At 40.8% G+C, this 19,314-nt stretch overlaps 1 protein-coding gene across 5 annotated transcripts in view; it reads right to left on the reverse strand.

Moving 5' to 3' along the window:
* Positions 1-7,843: 7,843 nt before the first annotated feature.
* The window catches only part of TH1 (thiamine biosynthesis protein), a 71,339-nt gene continuing 59,868 nt past the window's right edge, over positions 7,844-19,314 (reverse strand). For all 5 annotated transcript variants that reach the window (XM_088896458.1, XM_010248005.3, XM_010248007.3 and 2 more), the window contains one exon: positions 7,844-8,541. In XM_088896458.1, the coding sequence (XP_088752584.1) occupies positions 8,010-8,541 (532 nt within the window). In that variant the 3' untranslated portion in view covers positions 7,844-8,009. The remainder of the gene's footprint in view (positions 8,542-19,314) is intronic.

Raw genomic sequence — 19,314 nt, forward strand, 5'->3', positions numbered from 1 at the left:
TTATGAAACATTCCAACAAATTTAGCAGCAAATGGATAACCCAATTTTATGTTGCATTTCCTCCTTACTGAAGGACTCATCTTCATGCAAATGATAGAAGGCCTTTAGAGAGTTCATCATATGAATCTTCCTATCACATGCACTCATATTTTAGTGGAGGGAACGAAATATTATGCCCTAATTTAATTTAGGTCAAACCAAAGTGGCTCCCACTGACTTTCATAAAGCCAGATTTCGATGGGCCCTAACAGCTAGGGTTCCTTACGGTTCCTCTTGGGGAGGAAGCTGGAGTGGGGCCCACCATGAAGGGAGATCATCCAATGATCTTGAGGAAACCATGGCAATGATGTGCCTTTAGCCATGGTGTGTGCAAGAGCCACTATCGTATCAGCATGGGCCAAGTACTTATGGCCCACGAACATTGCACATCACACATCCATACATCACATGCAGGAAAAACAGAATTGATCCAATCAATTAATAATTGTAAAACCCATAATTAAAGCCCATAATAATTCATAATATTAGTGATTAATATTATCTAGGCATATGGGCTGAATAGCAAAGAGTAGTTCAGCCTATATAGCTTTTATGCAGTAAATGGGCTAAAGAAGTTTTAACACATTTAAACTGGGTTTTACAGGTGTGGGCTGAATTGCATCTTGCACTTAACCATCAACTCCTGGACCCATGAGTGAAAAATTAGGGCTGAGAACAGCTCCCATCGAACCACAAATTCGGTCCAACCAGCTTTGTCCAATCTGGTTCGAATGGGTCTAGGGTTTGATTTTTCATTCAAGATTTAATTCAAGAACATGATCTGAAATTAAATTAATGAAATAAGACATTCAAGAATCAGTAAGAGGGCTGTTCGTAGGACTGCTACCCTACAAAACAAAAGTTAGATTGCAACATGCAGTTTCAAAAACTACAAATCGCAGATGGCCGAACCCTAATCTGCGAAATTCTCCTCCTTGCGCTTTCTGCTTCAACTTTGAATGGAATAAAATAGAAAACCTAATTTCTATTAATATTACATCATAATTGAATTCTTATACATTCTGTCTAAAAAAATTAAAAGAAATTACTTACAGACCAAGAATGAAAAAGAACAGCAGATGCGCAGATTTCTTGTGCCATTATAGATTTCAATCTCCACCGTACGAACAACCCAAAAATCAAGAAAAATATGCAGAACAATTCTAAATATAATTCAGATTTGTAAATATTTAATTTTAGATCAATCACCCAAAATCTGGGAACAAATTTCCCAAAAATCACTAATCTGCACAAATCGGGTAGAACGCCTTCTGCCCATTTGCGCAGTTCCAAATCTAGTTAATTTTGGTTCAAGATTTGAACCTACCTCTGATACCACTGAAGGGATGGGAGATCCATCATATGGATGGCCGAACCCTGCAGGACGGTAGGGCAAAATTTCAAAAATTTCTCTCTCTCCCATGTGGGAATCACATTCCCTATTTTAGAAAACTGCATTTTCAATGATCAATTTTGAACCTAAACCAAACCAGATCTGAAACCAAAAAGGAGTAGAGGGGTATACCTGATACGAAGTAGTAATAACCTCCAATGAAGGTGTTCATGCCCAAGGAAAGATCCAAAGACTGCTTCCACCGAAGATGACACGGTACAGGATGAAGCAGAATCAGCAGAATGGCTCTTTAGCAAGAACCTAATTCTTCAGCAAGAATCTGATGGAGGGCTAGTGAGCACGACTTCAGATTACCTTTTTTGCCAAAAGGTAATATCAAGAACCCTTCTTGATCGATCCCACAGGTGGAGATCGATTTGGTATGGCGGCAAGAGCAGGAGAGAGCAAGAGTAGAAGACAGATGCAGTCAAAATGTTTGTTGTCTTCTCTCTTAAATTAGTAGACTGTTGGATGATATGGAGGTTTGCCCTGCTCTTCTATTTATAGCCTTAAAGAGAGGTTCTCCTAATCCCATTAGGAGTTTCCTAATCCAACTCTTATATTTGGGTCTGGACTCTCTTTAAGAGATAAGGATAATCCCTTATCTTATCTGCAGATAAAGATCAACCCTCCTAATCTAATTAGGAGGGACAATCCCTTATCCTATCTGCTGATCTAAATCCCAGAACCGCCCCTTTTTAATTAATCTCATTAAGCCAGTTCGAATTGGGCTTTAGGCCCATTAAATCCATCTGCTCACTTACCCTCCAAACTGCTGCCTAGTTGGATATCCTTGTATGGCGTGGGACCTAAACATTGATCTACACATCAGCCACATGGGTACATCCCAGCCTATGTTACAAGGCCTGACTGAATTCACTATAGGAGACAATGAACCCCTGAGTCCATCACCATGAGCTCTTAATGGGCCCAACATTTACACTAAATGGACCCTGGGTCAAGCTACCTTATAAAAACCCAAGGACTGTGGGCAGATGCAAGATTAGCCCATCAGGTATTACCCTCAATGGTCTTACACTTAACCTCTCAGCCCATAATGATCAAACATTGCCCAATAAGAGAGGACCTCTCCCCCGGCTGCAAGGTACAGTGCTGCACTCTCTAATCACATGGATCCTGGGAATTAAAACCTTCTGCAAACACTTTGAAACCATAATATATATATGTATATATCTATATAAATATATCTTGCAAAAACAAAATTCAACGGTTGAAATCGACTGCCGACAGTTTTGGTTTCCATCAGAGAGAGCATCCCCGATCTTTCACTTTGTCCGACAAAGAGGTTGATCCTATCACTATGATCACCCACTCAGATGAATTCTCGGATTGTCCCAACATACCTAGGTTTTGACCCCCTCTAAGGATCTCACTGATTGGCACATCAAAGATAGCCCAATCAGAAACCTAGTGTAGTATCATAATCGAGTCTAGGGGTCAGGTGTAACATTCCAGTTTTGCCCATCTATCTCCAAGGTCCAGGGCAATACTAGAATTCTGGTCCAGTTCAGGGTTTCAAGAAAACCCACACTACATATACCTCAGGTCTCACCCTGGCAGCTGAGACAAGCCACCCCAACCAACTTGGCGGCACATCAGTTTCAGCTTTGGCAGGATAAATCTCCCCAGATCCATCCAACGACTGTGAAGATTCTAAACTAACACGAGTCTCATAAGTGTCCAGTTTAAGGGTATTACACAGATACACACCATAATAACATAAATCAAATATGTACTTTATTCATTTACATTAAATGTCATAATGTACATCATTCTGATTGGAGCTAAGGGCATACACTATCTAACAGCAGAGGGGTGCGATGGCCAGCAAACCCACTCCCCCCTACTGCCACTAATCCAACGAGCATCCTAAAACCTTCCAATCACCCATCGGTTCAATGGCCCAGGCCGACGGTGGGAACAATGGTTCTACAAAAGCACTATTTCTCACCATCGACCTTCCCCGTTGGCCTGGGGCATCTCCGCCTCATTTGGGTACATCCAGGGGACCTCTCTCCACCACGAGGAGGTTGTTCCGCCACCCGACTACCCCCGCGCCCCCCCTTCAGGAGCACTTATGGAAATTGCCGAAATCGCCTGAAGGCCGATCTGGCGGGTTTGGATGGCTGCGATGGCCACCAAGCCCACTCCCCCTACTACCACTAACCCAACAAGCATCCCGAAACCTTCCAATCGCCCATCGACCCAATGGCCCGGGCTGACGGTGGGAAACAGTGGTTCTACGAAAGCAATGTTTCCCACCGTCGGCCTTTCTCATTGGCCCAGGGCATCTCCTCATCTGGGTACTTGTAGGGGACCTCTCCCCACCCCGAGGAGGTGGTTCAGCTGCCTAATTACCCCTACGCCCCCCTCCGGGACCGCTTCTGGGAATTGGGAGAATTAACAGGAGGCCGATCCGACAGGTGCAGAGGGGTGCGATAGCCACCAGACCCACTCCCTTCTACTGCCACTCAACCAATGAGCATCTCGACACCTTCCGGTCACCCATCAGCCCGATGACCCGGGCCGACGGTGGGAAACGGTGGTTATGCTAAAGCACCATTTTCCACTATCAGCCTTCCCCGTTGTTGTAGGGCATCTCCGCCTCATCTGGGTATGTCCAAGGGACCTCTCCCCACACCGTGGAGGTGGTTCTATCACCCGTCGACCCCCGTGTCCCCCTCTGGGACAGCTTCTGGGAATTGGTAGAATCGCCCGAAGGCCGATCCATCAGACTTCCCAGTGAACCTGAGCTTCTCTACCTCTTCCCAGAAGGTATCTTCGATGAATTAAGATGTACTTCTTAGTCCGAAAAAAAATATCTTCTAAGCCATTTATGTTTATATACTAATATTTAAAAAGTCAAAATAACTACAATAAGATACAAAAATAGTTCACCAACATGGAAACATAAGGGGGGAGTCTTTTAACGCAATATTAAAAACACTAAACCTACTTATTCACCATAAATGATGAACTATTTCCAAAACACCAACGTCAGGAGAATAATAACAAAAAGAACAAAAACAAGTTGCTTAATTGTAGCCATCCCTTCAGCAGCTAACTCATGGACTGATTTCATAGACTCAATCTGCCTTATGCAAACATCAACTACTCTCTCCACTTTTTCAAGGCGCTCCAGAACATCACCATGACGATTTCCCAATGTAACCTCATCGGACCAACCTCGAGGAATTGCCCACTCAAAAAGTTTGCAACCACCAATAGAATCACTTTCAGTTGTTGGGCTATCAAACACCTAGTCCTACAAGTGCAACACATGTCATTAGCAATATACATGCCTTATATCGATGCTAACAAATAATATCATCCCACTAAAAATATTACTTCAGATTTTAATTGACAGGTGTTGCCACACAGATTGGCCAGGGGCAACGAGGTAAATTCACTTTCTAGATTCCGAAAGTAGGCTGAAGACTTCGAGGCCTTGAAAGAGGTGAGCCGAAGCCGAGGACCGTGGGCCGAAGCGAGGTATTCCTTCCGAGGACCGTAGAAGCCGAGGACTGTAGGTTGTCCTTCGGTGACGAGGTTCCTGGAGACCGGGGATACTGTAAGACAGGGAATGTTAGAGGCCTCAGGTGGAGACCCGAGGCAGAGGCTCCGACGCTCAAGTTAGTACGAGGTGTAAAGTAGGAGAGGGAGTAGACAAGGTCTTGGTGACAGTCCTCGGGTGCACCGGATCTCCCAGAATAAATGCTAAGGGAGCAAGGTAGGTGCGGGGAGTAAATGAGTGAGCTATGTTAGAATTCCCTATTCCGGATCCCCTCAAAGGGGGAGTTACCTCATATTTATACTTGAGCGGGCTGGAGGTAGGTGAAGATGGACGCACCAGATGAGAGCCGTACGAGGTCAAGCGGCGGGCCATGGCGGGTATGTCTGACCATTATGTGGTTGGTTCCGTACGGAGGCAGCAAGGATCCCCCCAGCTGTGGTTGACGCCATCAAATGATGCGGGTTGGCCCTCCCAAAAGGAATACCTCGCTTCGGCCCACGGTCCTCGGCTTCGGCTCACCTCTTCCGAGGCCCTGAAATCTTCGGCCTATATTCGGAATCTAGAGAGTGAATTTATCTTATTGCCCCCGGCCAATCCATGCGGCAACAACAACTATAAAATAACTTCTGTGAGTTATTCCGAGTTGTTAATTCGGAGGATGCATTTTCGTTTACAATAGCAATACTTAGTATCATTTTGCAAACTACTCAGACATTCATTTCCGACACTCCGTTGGCTATTCATACCTACAAATGTTCAATAACCCACCGTAATAACATTCATATCATAATCAGCATTAAACACTTAATTTTCATTAGAACTAAACTAAGCAACATTTAAATATTCACTTACAGATGTCCTTACGACAACCAATTAAGGAAAAAAATGTAACAAAGTAAATGCATCGATAGCCAAACCAAAATGAACCGGATACACAAGCATTGTACTGGAAACATAGGCGGTCTTGGTGCGAATGACAAAGAAGATGTTGCAGTAAAATGCTTGACCTTCAAAATTTAGCTTCGGTGAGTAAGATGTTGTACAGCTATTGGTTTGAATGAGGAAGAAGAAGACGTTGCGGTAGCTTCGAAATTTAGCTTCGGTGAGTAAGATGTTGTGTTCAGTTCGAATGAGGAAGAAGACTGAAATTGTTGCGTTCAGTTCGGATGAGGAAGAAGACTAAAACTGCTGCGTTTGGTTCGAATGAGGAAGAAGACTGGAACTTCTGCGTTCGGTTCGGATGAGGAAGAAGACTAAAACTGCTGCATTCGGTTCGAATGAGGAAGAAGACTGAAAGTTACCGTTGGTAGCTTCGAGGAAGAAGGCGCTGCTGGTTCGGTTCAAATGAGAAGACGATGGGAGATGTTTAGCTTCAAGGAAGAAGAAGACGCTGCTGGTTCGGTTTGAATGAGAAGATGATGGAAGATGCTTAGCTTCAAGGAAGAAGAAGACGTTGCTGGTTCAATTCAAATGGGAAGATGATGGAATATGTTTTGCCTCTGAGAAATGGGGTGAGCAAGAAGACGACGGAGACGCTGTTGCGTTCGATTCGAATGAGGAAGAACACCGAAAGTTACCGTTGGGATGAGCCGTATAATGGGATCGAAACTTTAATTTTGATGACGTGGCGGGGGAGCCAAAATAAATTTTACATTTATTAGGTGGAGGTGGTATTGATTCGGATTTTCGTACGTCCTTAAGTTTTGATTTCTGAGGGGGAGCTGATCAAAGATTCCCCTAAATTGGGTAAATACATAAATATGGGCATTTTAGTTAAGAAAAGTTTTACACCCTCATTTGTGCTTTCTATAATAGTATTTTTTTTTATAATAAATACTTTTCTACAATAGTATAGATTTTATTTAAAATAGGTGCACAATAATGTAACATATGCATTAAAGTGTCATTAATTAACATAAACAAAGAGTTGGATTAGTGGTAATTAACATATGAAAATAAGAGGTCATGGATTTTAATCTTATTAACTACATTTTAAAATAAGAGACTGTTCTACAAGGCTCGAGCTTGAGCTCGAGCTCAATTCGAGCTAGAACCTTGAGCTCGAGCTTGGCTCGAGTAAAAAATTCATAAGCTCGAGCTCGACTTGAGTAAAAAATTCATAAGCTCGAACTCGTTTTTAAGAAAAAATATTTTATAAAAATAAAAAGTTATATATAAAAATATTTTTGTTATATTATATATATATATATATATATATTCGAGTGAGCCTCATGAGTCGAGCTCTAGTATGCTCGATCTTGACTTGTTTAATAATCGAGCCAATGAATTAGGCTTGAACTCAATTGAAACCAAACCAAGCAAAGCTTTTCACGAGTCGAGCCCAAACAGCTCATCATTGCCACCCCTACATAAAAGTACTTTCGTAAAAGTACATTCATAAAAGTACTTTCGTAAAAGTGTTTTCATAAAAGTGCTTTTGTAAAAATAGTTTTATAAAAGTACTTTTGTAAAAATGCTTCCATAAAAGTACTTTCGTAAATATACTTTTATAAAAGTACTTTCGTAAAAGTGGTTTCATAAAAGTACTTTCTTAAATGTGCTATTATAAAAAAAATACTTTCATAAAAGTAATTTTATAAAAGCCCTTTTGTAAAAGTAATTTTATAAAATTCGACTAAGGATAATTTTTTAAGTAGTATTTTCAAATTCAACTAGGGATAATTTTAGAAGAAAAAATTGAATAAATGCTTATTGTACGAACACTTAAAAAAAAAACTGAATTTGAGCTTAAAAAAGCCCTTATTTTTAAAATAAGCACTTATTTTGGGCTTATTTTCCAAGTACCAATAAAAGCTTAATGACCCAAATAAGCACTCCCAAAATTTAGCTTCCATGCATCCGACAAAATCATGACATTGAGAAACCATAATGCATTCTGTTTCAATAAAGTCAAACTGTTCAAAGATTATCCCCGTTCTAGTTCAAGGAATTACCATATTCCATAATCCACTTTGGTTGTTAAAAAGTTCCCTCGAAAATCCCCGTTCTACCTGATATATTCATTATAGACTTCTCTCTTATTCAATTTGGTGTTGAAACAACATCCATTAGTACTGAATGTAGCATCTTTGTAGCAGTGGTAACACATTCACGATCAAACAAAGCTGACACAACAGCTACACCTTTTAAACTAGGAATGCCAATTTTCATAACAGAATGAGCATTTCCAACACCAATGCCACCGATGGCAACCACAGGTAACTTAGAAGCCAAACACACAGTTTTCAACCCTTCTAAACCAATAGTGAGGTTGTTTTCTTTTGTGGTTGTTGGAAAGACTCCACCACAGCCAATATAATCAGCACCATCAAGCCATGCTTGTTCTGCTTGCTCTGGGGTCTTGCATGAGACCCCAATAATCTTCTCTGGCCCTAGAAGTATGCGAGCAACACGTGCTGGCATGTCAGATTGGCCAATATGCACGCCATCAGCATCAATAGCAAGGGCAACATCTACTCGATCATTTATCAGTAGAGGCACACCATAGGAACGACACATTTCTAAACATTCCTCGGCTGTCTTGAAAAAATCCCTTGTTTCAGCAACCTTTTCTCTGTAAATAATAATAAAAAAAATTATATATGTTCAAGTTCACACAAATATTCTAGAGATATTACGAAAAATATTAAAAAAATATCCTGGAGATATTTCTACATAATTCATATTGTTCCAAAATATGGGTTCAACAACTGGAACAGCTGAAGATTAAGTGATTGAAAACGTCTCAGGAATTAATGAGCTTAAGACTGGACACAACATGTAGTTTGCATTTTAATAACCCTAATTCTTGATTGAATCATTTTTTTTCATCTTTTTGCACACTAGAGATTGGAATTTCAATAACCTGTCAAGTAATTTATATTGAATCATTTTAAGAACGTCTGCATGACTTTTGTTCCTAGAGGTCTTTGAAGCTTTCTCTTCACCTAAGGCTGTGCTTGCTTGCAGTGCAAATTTATTTGCACCAGTACAAATGCATGGGAGTGCAAATGTAAAAAAAATGCAAATTCTTATTTAATTTTGTTTTGGATTTTACTTTATTCTGCTTCATGTTTTAATTTACTTCAGTTATACTGCAATCAAACAAAATAAGATAAAATTTGAAACAAAAATAGGTCAGAATTTACACTCATATCATTTGCACTGCCATGGTTTTGCATCAGTGGAAATTTATTTGCATTGCAACCAAACACAGCCTAAAGATCTCCCTTATGTGTAAAAGGTGGTCCGTGAGAGTAAAACTTCCTTTTAAAGAACTAGTGGTGTGGCAGGTGCATTTGCATTATTAAGGATAGAATAAGAAATTATGCAAATAATAGGGGTATCTTAGACAAAAAATTTAAATCATTGGTTAAAATTGGGATATGAATAAGAAAAAAAAAGGATAGAATAGGAACCCATATAAAAAATAGAGGCAGTTTAAAAATAAATATAAAGTTTGAAATAGACCTAACAATGAATTAATAAGTTAGAAGGATAAGATAGAAAATTACCGAAGTAGAAATAATATTATAGGTGATGTTACAAAAAGGCCTTGGGGCGTGGTTCTAGGGGCGGTAGCTCCAATGGTTACGCGGGGGTAGTCTGGGAATATTGAATTTTTTTAGGGGCTGGTTCGTCCCAAAATTTTTGATAAAACACTTATTGATTAATTAAGCACTTAAAAAAAGCTTGCCAGGAGTTGCTTATTTTTGAAATAAGCACTTATACCTGGCTTTTTTACCTATCAAGAATAAGTTTTATTTTCCACTTATTGTGTGGTCCCATCACTTAAAACAAGTAATTATTCGGATAAGTACTTGTTTTAAGGAGAATCAAACAATACCTAAGAAAAAAGATTAGAGAGGAGGGGAGCTAAAATATCTTAACTCCCCAAATAAGCTAACATACACCTAAGAATATAAGAGCAATTACAATTGAGCCTAAAAGATAGAGTTTCATTTCACCCCTTGCCTAGCTAACCTATCTACAAATGAATTTGCACTTCTCTTTACCCATGTGCATCAAACTTCAATGTCCTTAGTCAGCCATTTAAATTTCCTCTTTTCATTGTTGTAGTTCCAAAGCCTAGGGTTGTCTTCTTTTAACCAGCTCATTACAATCTCAGTCTCCTTTTATGATCAGTTTGTTAATATTCATGTCTTTATCCATTTGTACCCCCTTCTAGAGCTGCAAGTATTTCAGCCCTCGAAGAATTTCCCACCCCGATTAGGCCAGAGAACATGGCTGTCAGATTCCCTTTTTCATCCCTTATAACTCCCCCTATTCCGGAGGGCCCTGGATTGCCCATGCTGCTGCCATCAAAATTCAGTTTAGTAAAACCGGGAGGTGAAGGGTTCCAACAGGAACTTGAGACTTCCTAACTGAAGATGAGTTTGCAATTTCCTTCCACTTTCTAAGCAAATCAGCTACTGAGAAATCTGCAAACATATCTAAAGTTTTCAACCAATGTATTACCCTTTTATGAATCACCTCTAACACTACTTCCAAACTTCTCTCCTTTTCTAAGAAAATCCTTGAATTTTTTTTCCCAAATAGTCCAGCATATTGCAGCCTTGACACATCTCCACATAATCTTTGCCCTTTTTATTGGCCAATTGGAAGGAGTGGAAGTAAACAAGTTTTGCACATTCGTTGGGGAAGTCCACCTGCACCCAAACAAAGAAATAAACCATTCCCAAATAAAGCTTGCAAATTGATAGGAAATTAGTAAGTGATAACCAGACTCACCAGCATCTTTATAGAGGACACACTAGTGAGGAGACAAACATCTATTGGGCGCTTTTCTTTGAAGCAAATCTCCTTGTTAACTCTTTCCAAAAAGGTTTCCCAAAAAAAATTCCCAACCTTTGGAGGGATAGGTTGACACCACACCTCTTTAACGGGGAAAGACAACCCAAGAGGAACAATTGATTGTGTTAGGGCTTTAAAGAATGAAGCACACGTAAAGGAACCCGAGGGAGAGAGGGTCCAAATTCTATAGTCTACCGTTATTGTCTCTAGGAAAACCCCACCAAGGATGGATAATAAACTTAAAGTATTGTCCAACTCGGTGTCCCTGATATCTCTTCTCGAACCCAAGTTCCAACCAAACCTAGAGGTCAAGTTAGAGGGTACAAGGAAAGTGGATACCAATTCATTCTTAAAGGTAGAGATTGAAAAGAGAGTCGGAAATTGGTCTTTTAAAGGAGAATCACCAACCCAAACATGTTCCCAAAACCATGGTTCAAAGTATCGATACGATACGCCCCGTATCGGGTGTATCATATCGTATCTTTTGAAAACGATACGGTCCAAAACGCCTGTTTCCAGGTGTTTCAGACCCCCAATTTTTTTAATAATAAAAAACAGGTTATAAGCTTTCCAAAAAACCAAACTTAAAAAAAAAAAACTAAAAAAAAAAATAAAGTTTCGGCCGTTTCTAAGTGTTGATACAATATGGCTGAAACTCGTATCGTATCAATACTTTGAACCTTGCCCAAAACTTAATGAGATTGCCTGAGTGCAAATCATACCTAATCTAGGGAGAAAACAAAGGCAAAATAGCTTGGATTGCTTTCCAAGGAGACGCCCTTGTAGTCCTTGCCAAAATCAATGAGTCCCATCCATTCTCTACAAGCCCATGAATACTACCCACTATCTTAGCCCATGACTTTTCTTTTTTCCAATGAAAATCTCTACAGGCATTTCCCTAATTAGGCCAAGTTTCTCTTCCTTATGTTCCCAATGCGAAGGCCTCCATTCTTCTTACTCCTACACACCACCTCCCACCCAACCCTATGGTCCTTTTTCTCCTCCCCTACTCCCAAAGGAAATCCCTCATTAGTTTTTCCAGCCTATTGGCCACCCCTGCCAAAATCTTAAAAACTAACAAAAAGTAAACAAGCAGGTTAGTTAAGGCAGACGTAATTAGAGTGATTCTCTCCTAAAGATAAAGATAATTTTTCTACCACAAGGCAAGTCTCTTTTCAAACCTCTCCACAATTGGAACCTAGAACTCTCCTTTTTGAGGATTATCTCACAAAGACAAACCAAGGTAGTTTAAAGGCCATTTAGACACTGCACACTCCAAATGCCTATGCACTCAAGTATCTCCCCTCCCCTAGATTCACTCCTACTATACAACATTTCTCGAAATTCACTTTAAGATTTGACATTTGCTCAAAGAGTTGTATAGTGAGGAGCTATTCGAAGAGGCGGTGATGGAGAAAAGATCCGAAGAAGGTTTCCAGATGGTGAATAGTTGGAAATCGATTTTAAACATTGAAGCAAAGAAACTATTACTGGAGAGTGGAAGACTCAGAGGCAAGAATATGCTAAAAATTAGGGAAGACAGGAAGGCGATGATATTACTATTTGAAGAGGCGGCTTTATGGTTGAAAGGTTATATTGATGGTGTAATACAATCGGTTAGAACAGCTGGTTGGAGGAATGTGTTAGAAATGGAAAGAAAGAGGTTCGAAGTGGAGCTGAGGCGCAATGGAAAAGGATGGTTTATTACGATTTCATAATACTTCGGTGCCAGGAAACAGATGGTCTGCTTACCAGAAGGGAAGAAGACATAAGGTTGGAAGGCTTTCATAAGGGAGCTACAACATTTTCTCGTCTCTGTAGACAGGCATGTGAAGCAGGGGAGAGAACAAAGTTCCACAACTCTGAAATATTCGGAGCAGCACTTGAGCAGAAATATTACAATGTTGGAGAGGTTATATCTGGTTCCAATACTGGTTTGAAGTTGTGGCTAGAAGCTGAACAAGGTGACTGGGAACGTAGCTTGGTGATATCAGTTAACAAGGAGATAAAAGACTGGAGGAAGGTTTTAGATTCAATTGTGATTAATCTGAACTTGGAGGCTGAGATTGCGTTGAAACCTTTTTCAGCAAGGAAGGCAATTTTAAGAATCAATGATGAGGTAAACAGGGGCTTTACTGCTTTCAAATGTGAAGGCATGGTCCAAGTGCAAAAGTGGAAGCCATTATGTAATGAGATGGAACAGCCTGGTAGAAGCTTCATGTTCAAACTGGTGGGTCTTCCATTTCATCTTTGGAACGAAGTAAATGTGGGAAATATTGTGAGGCTCTTGGGAGGGGAAATGGAGGATTGTCAGCTACAAAACTTTCGAGCTGCTGACATGAGGATCGTTGGGTGAAGCTTGATTCGATTCCAAGAACAATAGAGGTTCTTGCGGATGGAAGCTGGTATAAAATATGTCTGGTTTCGGAGCTGGAGGCAGAGCTTTGGGGACAAAGCTCCAAGGTTGAAGACGATGCTGACGTGGAAGGCTGGGTTACTAGAGGCTTACAGGTGGAGACGGAGTTCGAAACTAGTGGTCAGCTTAAAGTGGAAACTGAAAAGTTAATGGGGGAAGCCCAAAAGTCACACAAGTTAATTAAGGAAAAAAATTTAAATAATTTTGAATTAGGTGTAACCTCAAAAGGCCGCCCTTTGTTTGTTGACATGGTTAAAAAAATACCTGGGCCGTGAGTTGGAGCATCTGAACTAGTAGGAGGTTAGACCGGTTCAACTTTTGGGCGGAACCCTAATCCACATGCTTGTCTAAGTGCGCACGTGACTCGGGGTTTGCAGCGGGAGAAAATAGACAATAGTAACCATCTATTTTCTTCCTCCTCGAAGAAGGCTAGCAGAGAAGGCACTACTTCCTCTAGAAGGTCTGTACGGAACTCGAGCTCCTTACAGTAGGTTTCTTGCACAGCATCGAACGATCCTAGGGCCGGGAGATCTTCACCAGATCGGCCAAATCCCAGGTACGCCAAAGATTTCAATGTGGAGAAGGAGGGCTTTGACAAAGGCTGGGTAGACTACCGAAGATGCAGACATGGAGGAAGATCTAGAAAGCAAGTCGAGTATAGGCAGTGCTGAGTTTGGTAAGGTTGCAGAAGAAGAGATCGCTGCAACTCTTAACTTGGAATCTCTGTTTCAAGAGGTGCAAGCTGGGGAACCTCTTTCTCGTGCCAGTAAAGAGCTAAACACTCAAAACAGAGTGGAAAATTTCCCTAATGCTGTCAGTGATAAGCCTATCTCATTCTCAGAAGACGCTTACCCCAATCTTTTGGTCGTTCAGGAACTGGGTAATGAAGTATCCCAGATTTTCCAAAAGCAAAACAGAGGTACAAAAGAGAGGAACAAACAGGAGGGTGAGAGAAGTGATCGCTGTTTAACAGAGGAGACGGAAAGGCTTTCTTACCAGTACCGAACCAAGGAGTTAGAAGAACCTCATTTTCAACCTCAGGGTCTGACAGGCTCTGCTTCTAATTTTGGAAATCCCATTCTTCCCCAACCCAGCCCAGGCAACTGTGTCTTTTCGGTTTGTAATACTAATGTTTGCTCTTTATCCTACGTGCCAAATACAGATCCAGGTCCAAAGGCTGCTACCTGTGAAGATGGGGAAGGGGCAAGAGATAGCAGTGAAGACAGGGAGGGTCAGGAGGGTGAGATAGGAAATGAGGAAGAAGCAAGAGGAAATAAAAGAATTATGGAAATTCTTGAATGCCTCTTAAAGGAAATAGTTGAGAGCAAAAACAGAAGGAAGGGCCAGAAGGAATTAGAATAGAAGAAATTAAGGAGAATGGGGATAAAGGTGAGGAAACAGAACAAGGAGGGAGGAATAAAAAGTCAAAAGAGAGAGTTGAATAGTGAGGATTCAGTGGCAGCTTTTGTGCAGAAGTTGGGATGTAAAGTGAAAGATCCAAATGGTTTAAAAATGTTTCTACAAAAAAATGGAGAAGAAACTAAGGCTAAAAGGAAAAAAATTAAGTGAAGTGGAAAGACTGATGAAGGATGTGGAAGGAGCTAGTAGTCTTGGTGTTAAAAGGGACAGGAGGAAAGGGAATAAGTGAGGGTAAGAGGAATAAGGGGTCAAGAATACAGCGGAATGAAGATCTTAAGTTGGAATGTCAGAGGGCTAGGAAATGCTAGGAAGAGAGCAGTAATAAAAGAGGCCATTAAGAAAATAGACCCGGATGTAGTTCTCTTGCAAGAGACTAAAAGAGCAGATTTTGACATCAAGTGGGTAAGAAGTGTTTGGAGAGGTAGGGGGATCAATTGGGCATTTCTGCCCTTATTGAGATCGGCAGGGGGCGTAGTGACAATGTGGAAAAAAGAAGTATTGGAGGGTAAGGAGGAGCTGATAGGCCAGTTTTCAGTTTCCCTGAAGTTTAGACAGGTGGAGGATGGGTTTGAATGGGTGTTAACCAATGTCTATGGATCGAATGACTATAGAGAGAGAAGGCAACTTTGGGAAGAACTAGCTGAAATAAGTGGTTTGTGGGAAGGGCCTTGGTGTTTAGGAGGTAACTTCAATGTAATCAGATTCTTGGAAGAAACTAATAGTACTAGGCAGAGGTCAACCATGGGCATGAGAAAATTTATTCAATTTGTGGATGTCTATGGACTTAAGGAAATGGAGTAACCCAACAGTGAAATGGAGTGGAATGAGGTTTCATAAAAGACTCCAACATCTGAAGGGTAGAATCAAGGAGTGGAATCTGTTAGAGTTTGGGAGACTAGAGGAAAGGAAACAAATGGTGACTGCACAAATTGAGGCATTGGATAGTAAGGAAGGGAGGGGATGTTTTACAGAAAAGGATAAAGAGCAAAGATGGAATCTGCGTAAACAATTAGAGGATTGTCTTCTGCAGGAGGAAATAAGTTGGAGACAAAAGTCAAGGTGTAAGTGGTTGAAAGAGGGAGATAGAAACACCAAGTTTTTTCATGCAATGGCAAATGGGAGGAGGAGAAAGAATTATATCTCAAGTTTGGAGATTGAAGGGACAACAATTGCCAATCAAAATGAAATTGCAGGGGCTTTTGCAAATCACTTTAGGTCAATCTTCAGAAAACCCCTAAACAATAGGGTTTGGATTGAAGGATTGGAATGGCCTACATTGAAGTTGGAGGAAAATGAATGGCTAGAAAGGAAATTTGATTTGGAAGAAATAAAGGAAGCAGTGTTCTCTATGGACAGATCAAAGGCACTAGGCCCTGATGGTTTTACGATGGCTTTTTATCAGGATTGTTGGGAGATTTTAAAAGATGACCTAAGGATAGTGTTTGATGAATTTCATTCTCGATGAGTGATAAACCTGGGGCTAAATTCCACATTCATTGCCTTGGTTCCCAAGAAAAGGAATGCAAATCACGCAAGGGACTATAGGTCGATCAGCTTGGTAAATAGCCTTTACAAGATCATCACTAAGGTGCTGTCAATTAGAATTAAAAAAGTTCTCCCAACAATCATAGCAGACAACCAAGGAGCTTTTGTGAAAAGGGGTGGTTTGCAAACTTGACTTGAAAAAAGCTTATGACATGGTGGATTGGTCTTTTTTGTTGGAGGTGATGGTCAATTTTGGGTTTGGAGACAAGTGGTGTAAGTGGGTGATGGGATGCATCAGGAAATGCCATTATTCCATTTTGATAAATGGGACAGTGGTGGATTTCTTTCCAGCTTTGAGAGGGATAAGATAAGGAGATCCTCTTTCCCCATTCTTATTCATGATGGTTGTAGAGGTTTTGGGGAAATTAATTTCTATAGCAGACTCCAGGGACTTAATAAGAGGATGGAGAGTTGGAAGGGAGAATGTGTCACTCACTCATTTGCAGTTTGCAAGTGACACAATACTTTTTTGTGAAGGAGGGGACCTAAATAGGATAAGAAACCTAAAGCTCACTATACAACTCTTTGAGCAAATGTCAAACCTCAAGGTGAATTTTGAGAAGAGCTGTCTAGTGGGAGTAAATATGGGGGAGAGGGAGATGTTGGAGTGTGCAGTCTCTAATTGGCCCCTTAATTACCTTGGTTTTCCATTGGAAGATAACCCTAGGAAAGATGAGTTTTGGAGTCCGGTTGTGGAGAGGTTTGAAAAGAGACTTGCAACTTGGAAGAAGAACCATTTGTCTCTTGGTGGGAGGATCACTTTAATTAGGTCCACTCTAGCTAACCTTCCTGTCTACTTTTTATTAGCCTTTAAGATTCCAGCTAAGGTAACTAGTAGGTTTGAAAAACAAATGAGAGATTTCCTTTGGGAGCCGGGGAAGGAGAAAAAAGGATCATAAGGTTAGGTGGGAGATGGCTTGTAGGAGCAAAAGGGAGGGAGGGAGGTTTGGGTATTGGGAATATAAGGAGTAGGAATTTGGCACTACTAGGGAAGTGGTTGTGGAGATTTTCTTTGGAGAAGGATAAGTTGCGGGTGAAGATAGTGGGCAGCATTCATGGGGTAGCAGACAATGGATGGGACTCTGGGATTGTGGCAAGGACTACAAGAGCAGCACCTTGGAAAGCTATTCAAGCTATTTTGCCTTTGTTCTCTCCATGGATCAGGTATGACCTGCACTTAGGTAATCTCATCAATTTTTGGGAACATATCTGGATTGGGGATTCTCCTTTAAAAGATCAATTTCCGAATCTTTTCACTCTTTCCACTCTTAAAAACCAGCCAGTCTCCTCCTTCCTTGTTCCTTCTAACTCAACTTCTGGATTCAACTGGAACTTGGGCTTTAGAAGGGAAATTAGGGACACAGAATTTGATTATGTCTTATCCTTGCTGTCTATTCTTGAAGGAGTTTTTTTAGAGCCTACAAAGACAAACAGCAGAATTTGGTCTCTCACCCATTCCGGTTCTTTCACATGTGCTTCCTTTTTAAAGCTCTAGTTCAACCTCCTTTGGGTCTGTCCTTCCCTGTTAAAGAGGAGTGGTGTCTTCCTATACCCCCTAAGGTTGGGAGTTTTTGTTGGGAAGCCTTTCTGGAAAGAGTTAATACATGTGATCTACTTCAAAGAAAAAGGCCCAACAGCTGTTTGTGTCCTCATTGGTGTACTCTCTGCAAAGCCGATGGTGAGTCTGAATACCATTTACTGATTTCCTGTCGATTTACTAAAAGTATTTGGGAATGGTGTACTTCTTTGTTTGGGTGCAGGTGGGCCCCCCTTTGAATGTGCAAAGTTTATTCAAGTTCATGCCGAGTGGCCAACAAAAAGAGCCAAGGCTATGTGGAGATGTATAAGGGCTGCAGTATGCTGGACTGTTTGGGAGAAGAGGAACTCAAGGATATTTTCAGAAAGGAGAGAACCTTGGAAGTAATATTGGAGATAATCCATATTAGGGTGATACATTGGCTGAAAACTTTGGCCTTGTTTGCAGACTTCTCAGTAGATGAGATGGTAAAAAACTGGAAGGAAATTGCAGAATTAGCCTCAACTAAGAAGACATCACTCTCTTGCTGGAGTCCGCTGTCTAATGCCTTTCTTAAACTAAATTTTGATGGCAGCAGTATGGGAAATCCGGGTCCATCTGGAATAGGGGAGCAATAATTGATGAACATGGAAATCTGTTAGCTATGTTTTCAGGATCAATTGGGGAAGGGGATTCTTTAAGGGCTCAGATTCTTGCAGCCATTGAAGGGGTTCGAAGAGCCAAGGAGATGCAAATTAGAAAGCTGATTACTGAAGAAGATTCTGAAGTGCTGGTGAACTAGTTAAAAGAAGATAACTCAAGGATATGGAAGTACAACAATGAAAAACAAGAATTTAAGTGGCTGGCTAAGGATGTTGAAATTTAGTACAAATGGGTTAAGAGAAGTGCAAACTCACTGGCAGATGGTTTAGCCAGGCAAGGGGTTAATAGAAACTCTTTGTTTTGGGCTTTATTCTAATTGTATTTGCTGCTCATAGACTGTTTTAGGGAGCTAAGATTGTTTAACCCCCTTTGTAATTCTTCTTAAATTTAATGAATACATTTCACAGTTATTGATCAGAAAAAAAAAAAAGTTGTATAGTGAGCTTCAAATTCCTAATCCAATTAAGATCCCCTTCTTCACAAAATAGTATTGTATCATCTGCAAACTGCAAGTGTGAAAGTGGTATGGTCTCCCTTCTAACTCTCCAACCCCTGATTAAATCCATGGAATTTGCTCTAGAAACAGCCTCCCCAACACTTCTACAACCAAGGTAAACAAAAAAAGAGAAAGGGGGTCCCCTTGTCTAATCCCTCTCAATGTCGGAAAGAAACCCACCACTATAACTAAGATAGAGTAATGGCAAGTCCTAATGCAACCCATCACCCACCTGCACCAATTGTCTCTAAACCCAAAGTTGATCATCACCTCTAGCAAGAAGGACTAATCTACCAAATCATAGGCCTTTTCCAAATCCAATTTGCAAACCACCCCTTTTTTCCTTTGATCTCTTGAAATTCTCAACACTCTCATTTGTTGTAAGTATTTGATCTGTTATCTGCCACCCCCCCCCCCCCCCCACTTCCCCCTCACAAAGGCTCCTTGGTTATTTACTAGGCTGATTGGTTTATAGTCC

The sequence above is a fragment of the Nelumbo nucifera genome, chromosome 1 (assembly GCF_055504915.1).
Source record: "Nelumbo nucifera cultivar China Antique chromosome 1, China Antique-T2T, whole genome shotgun sequence".
In the NCBI taxonomy this organism is placed as follows: domain Eukaryota; kingdom Viridiplantae; phylum Streptophyta; class Magnoliopsida; order Proteales; family Nelumbonaceae; genus Nelumbo; species Nelumbo nucifera.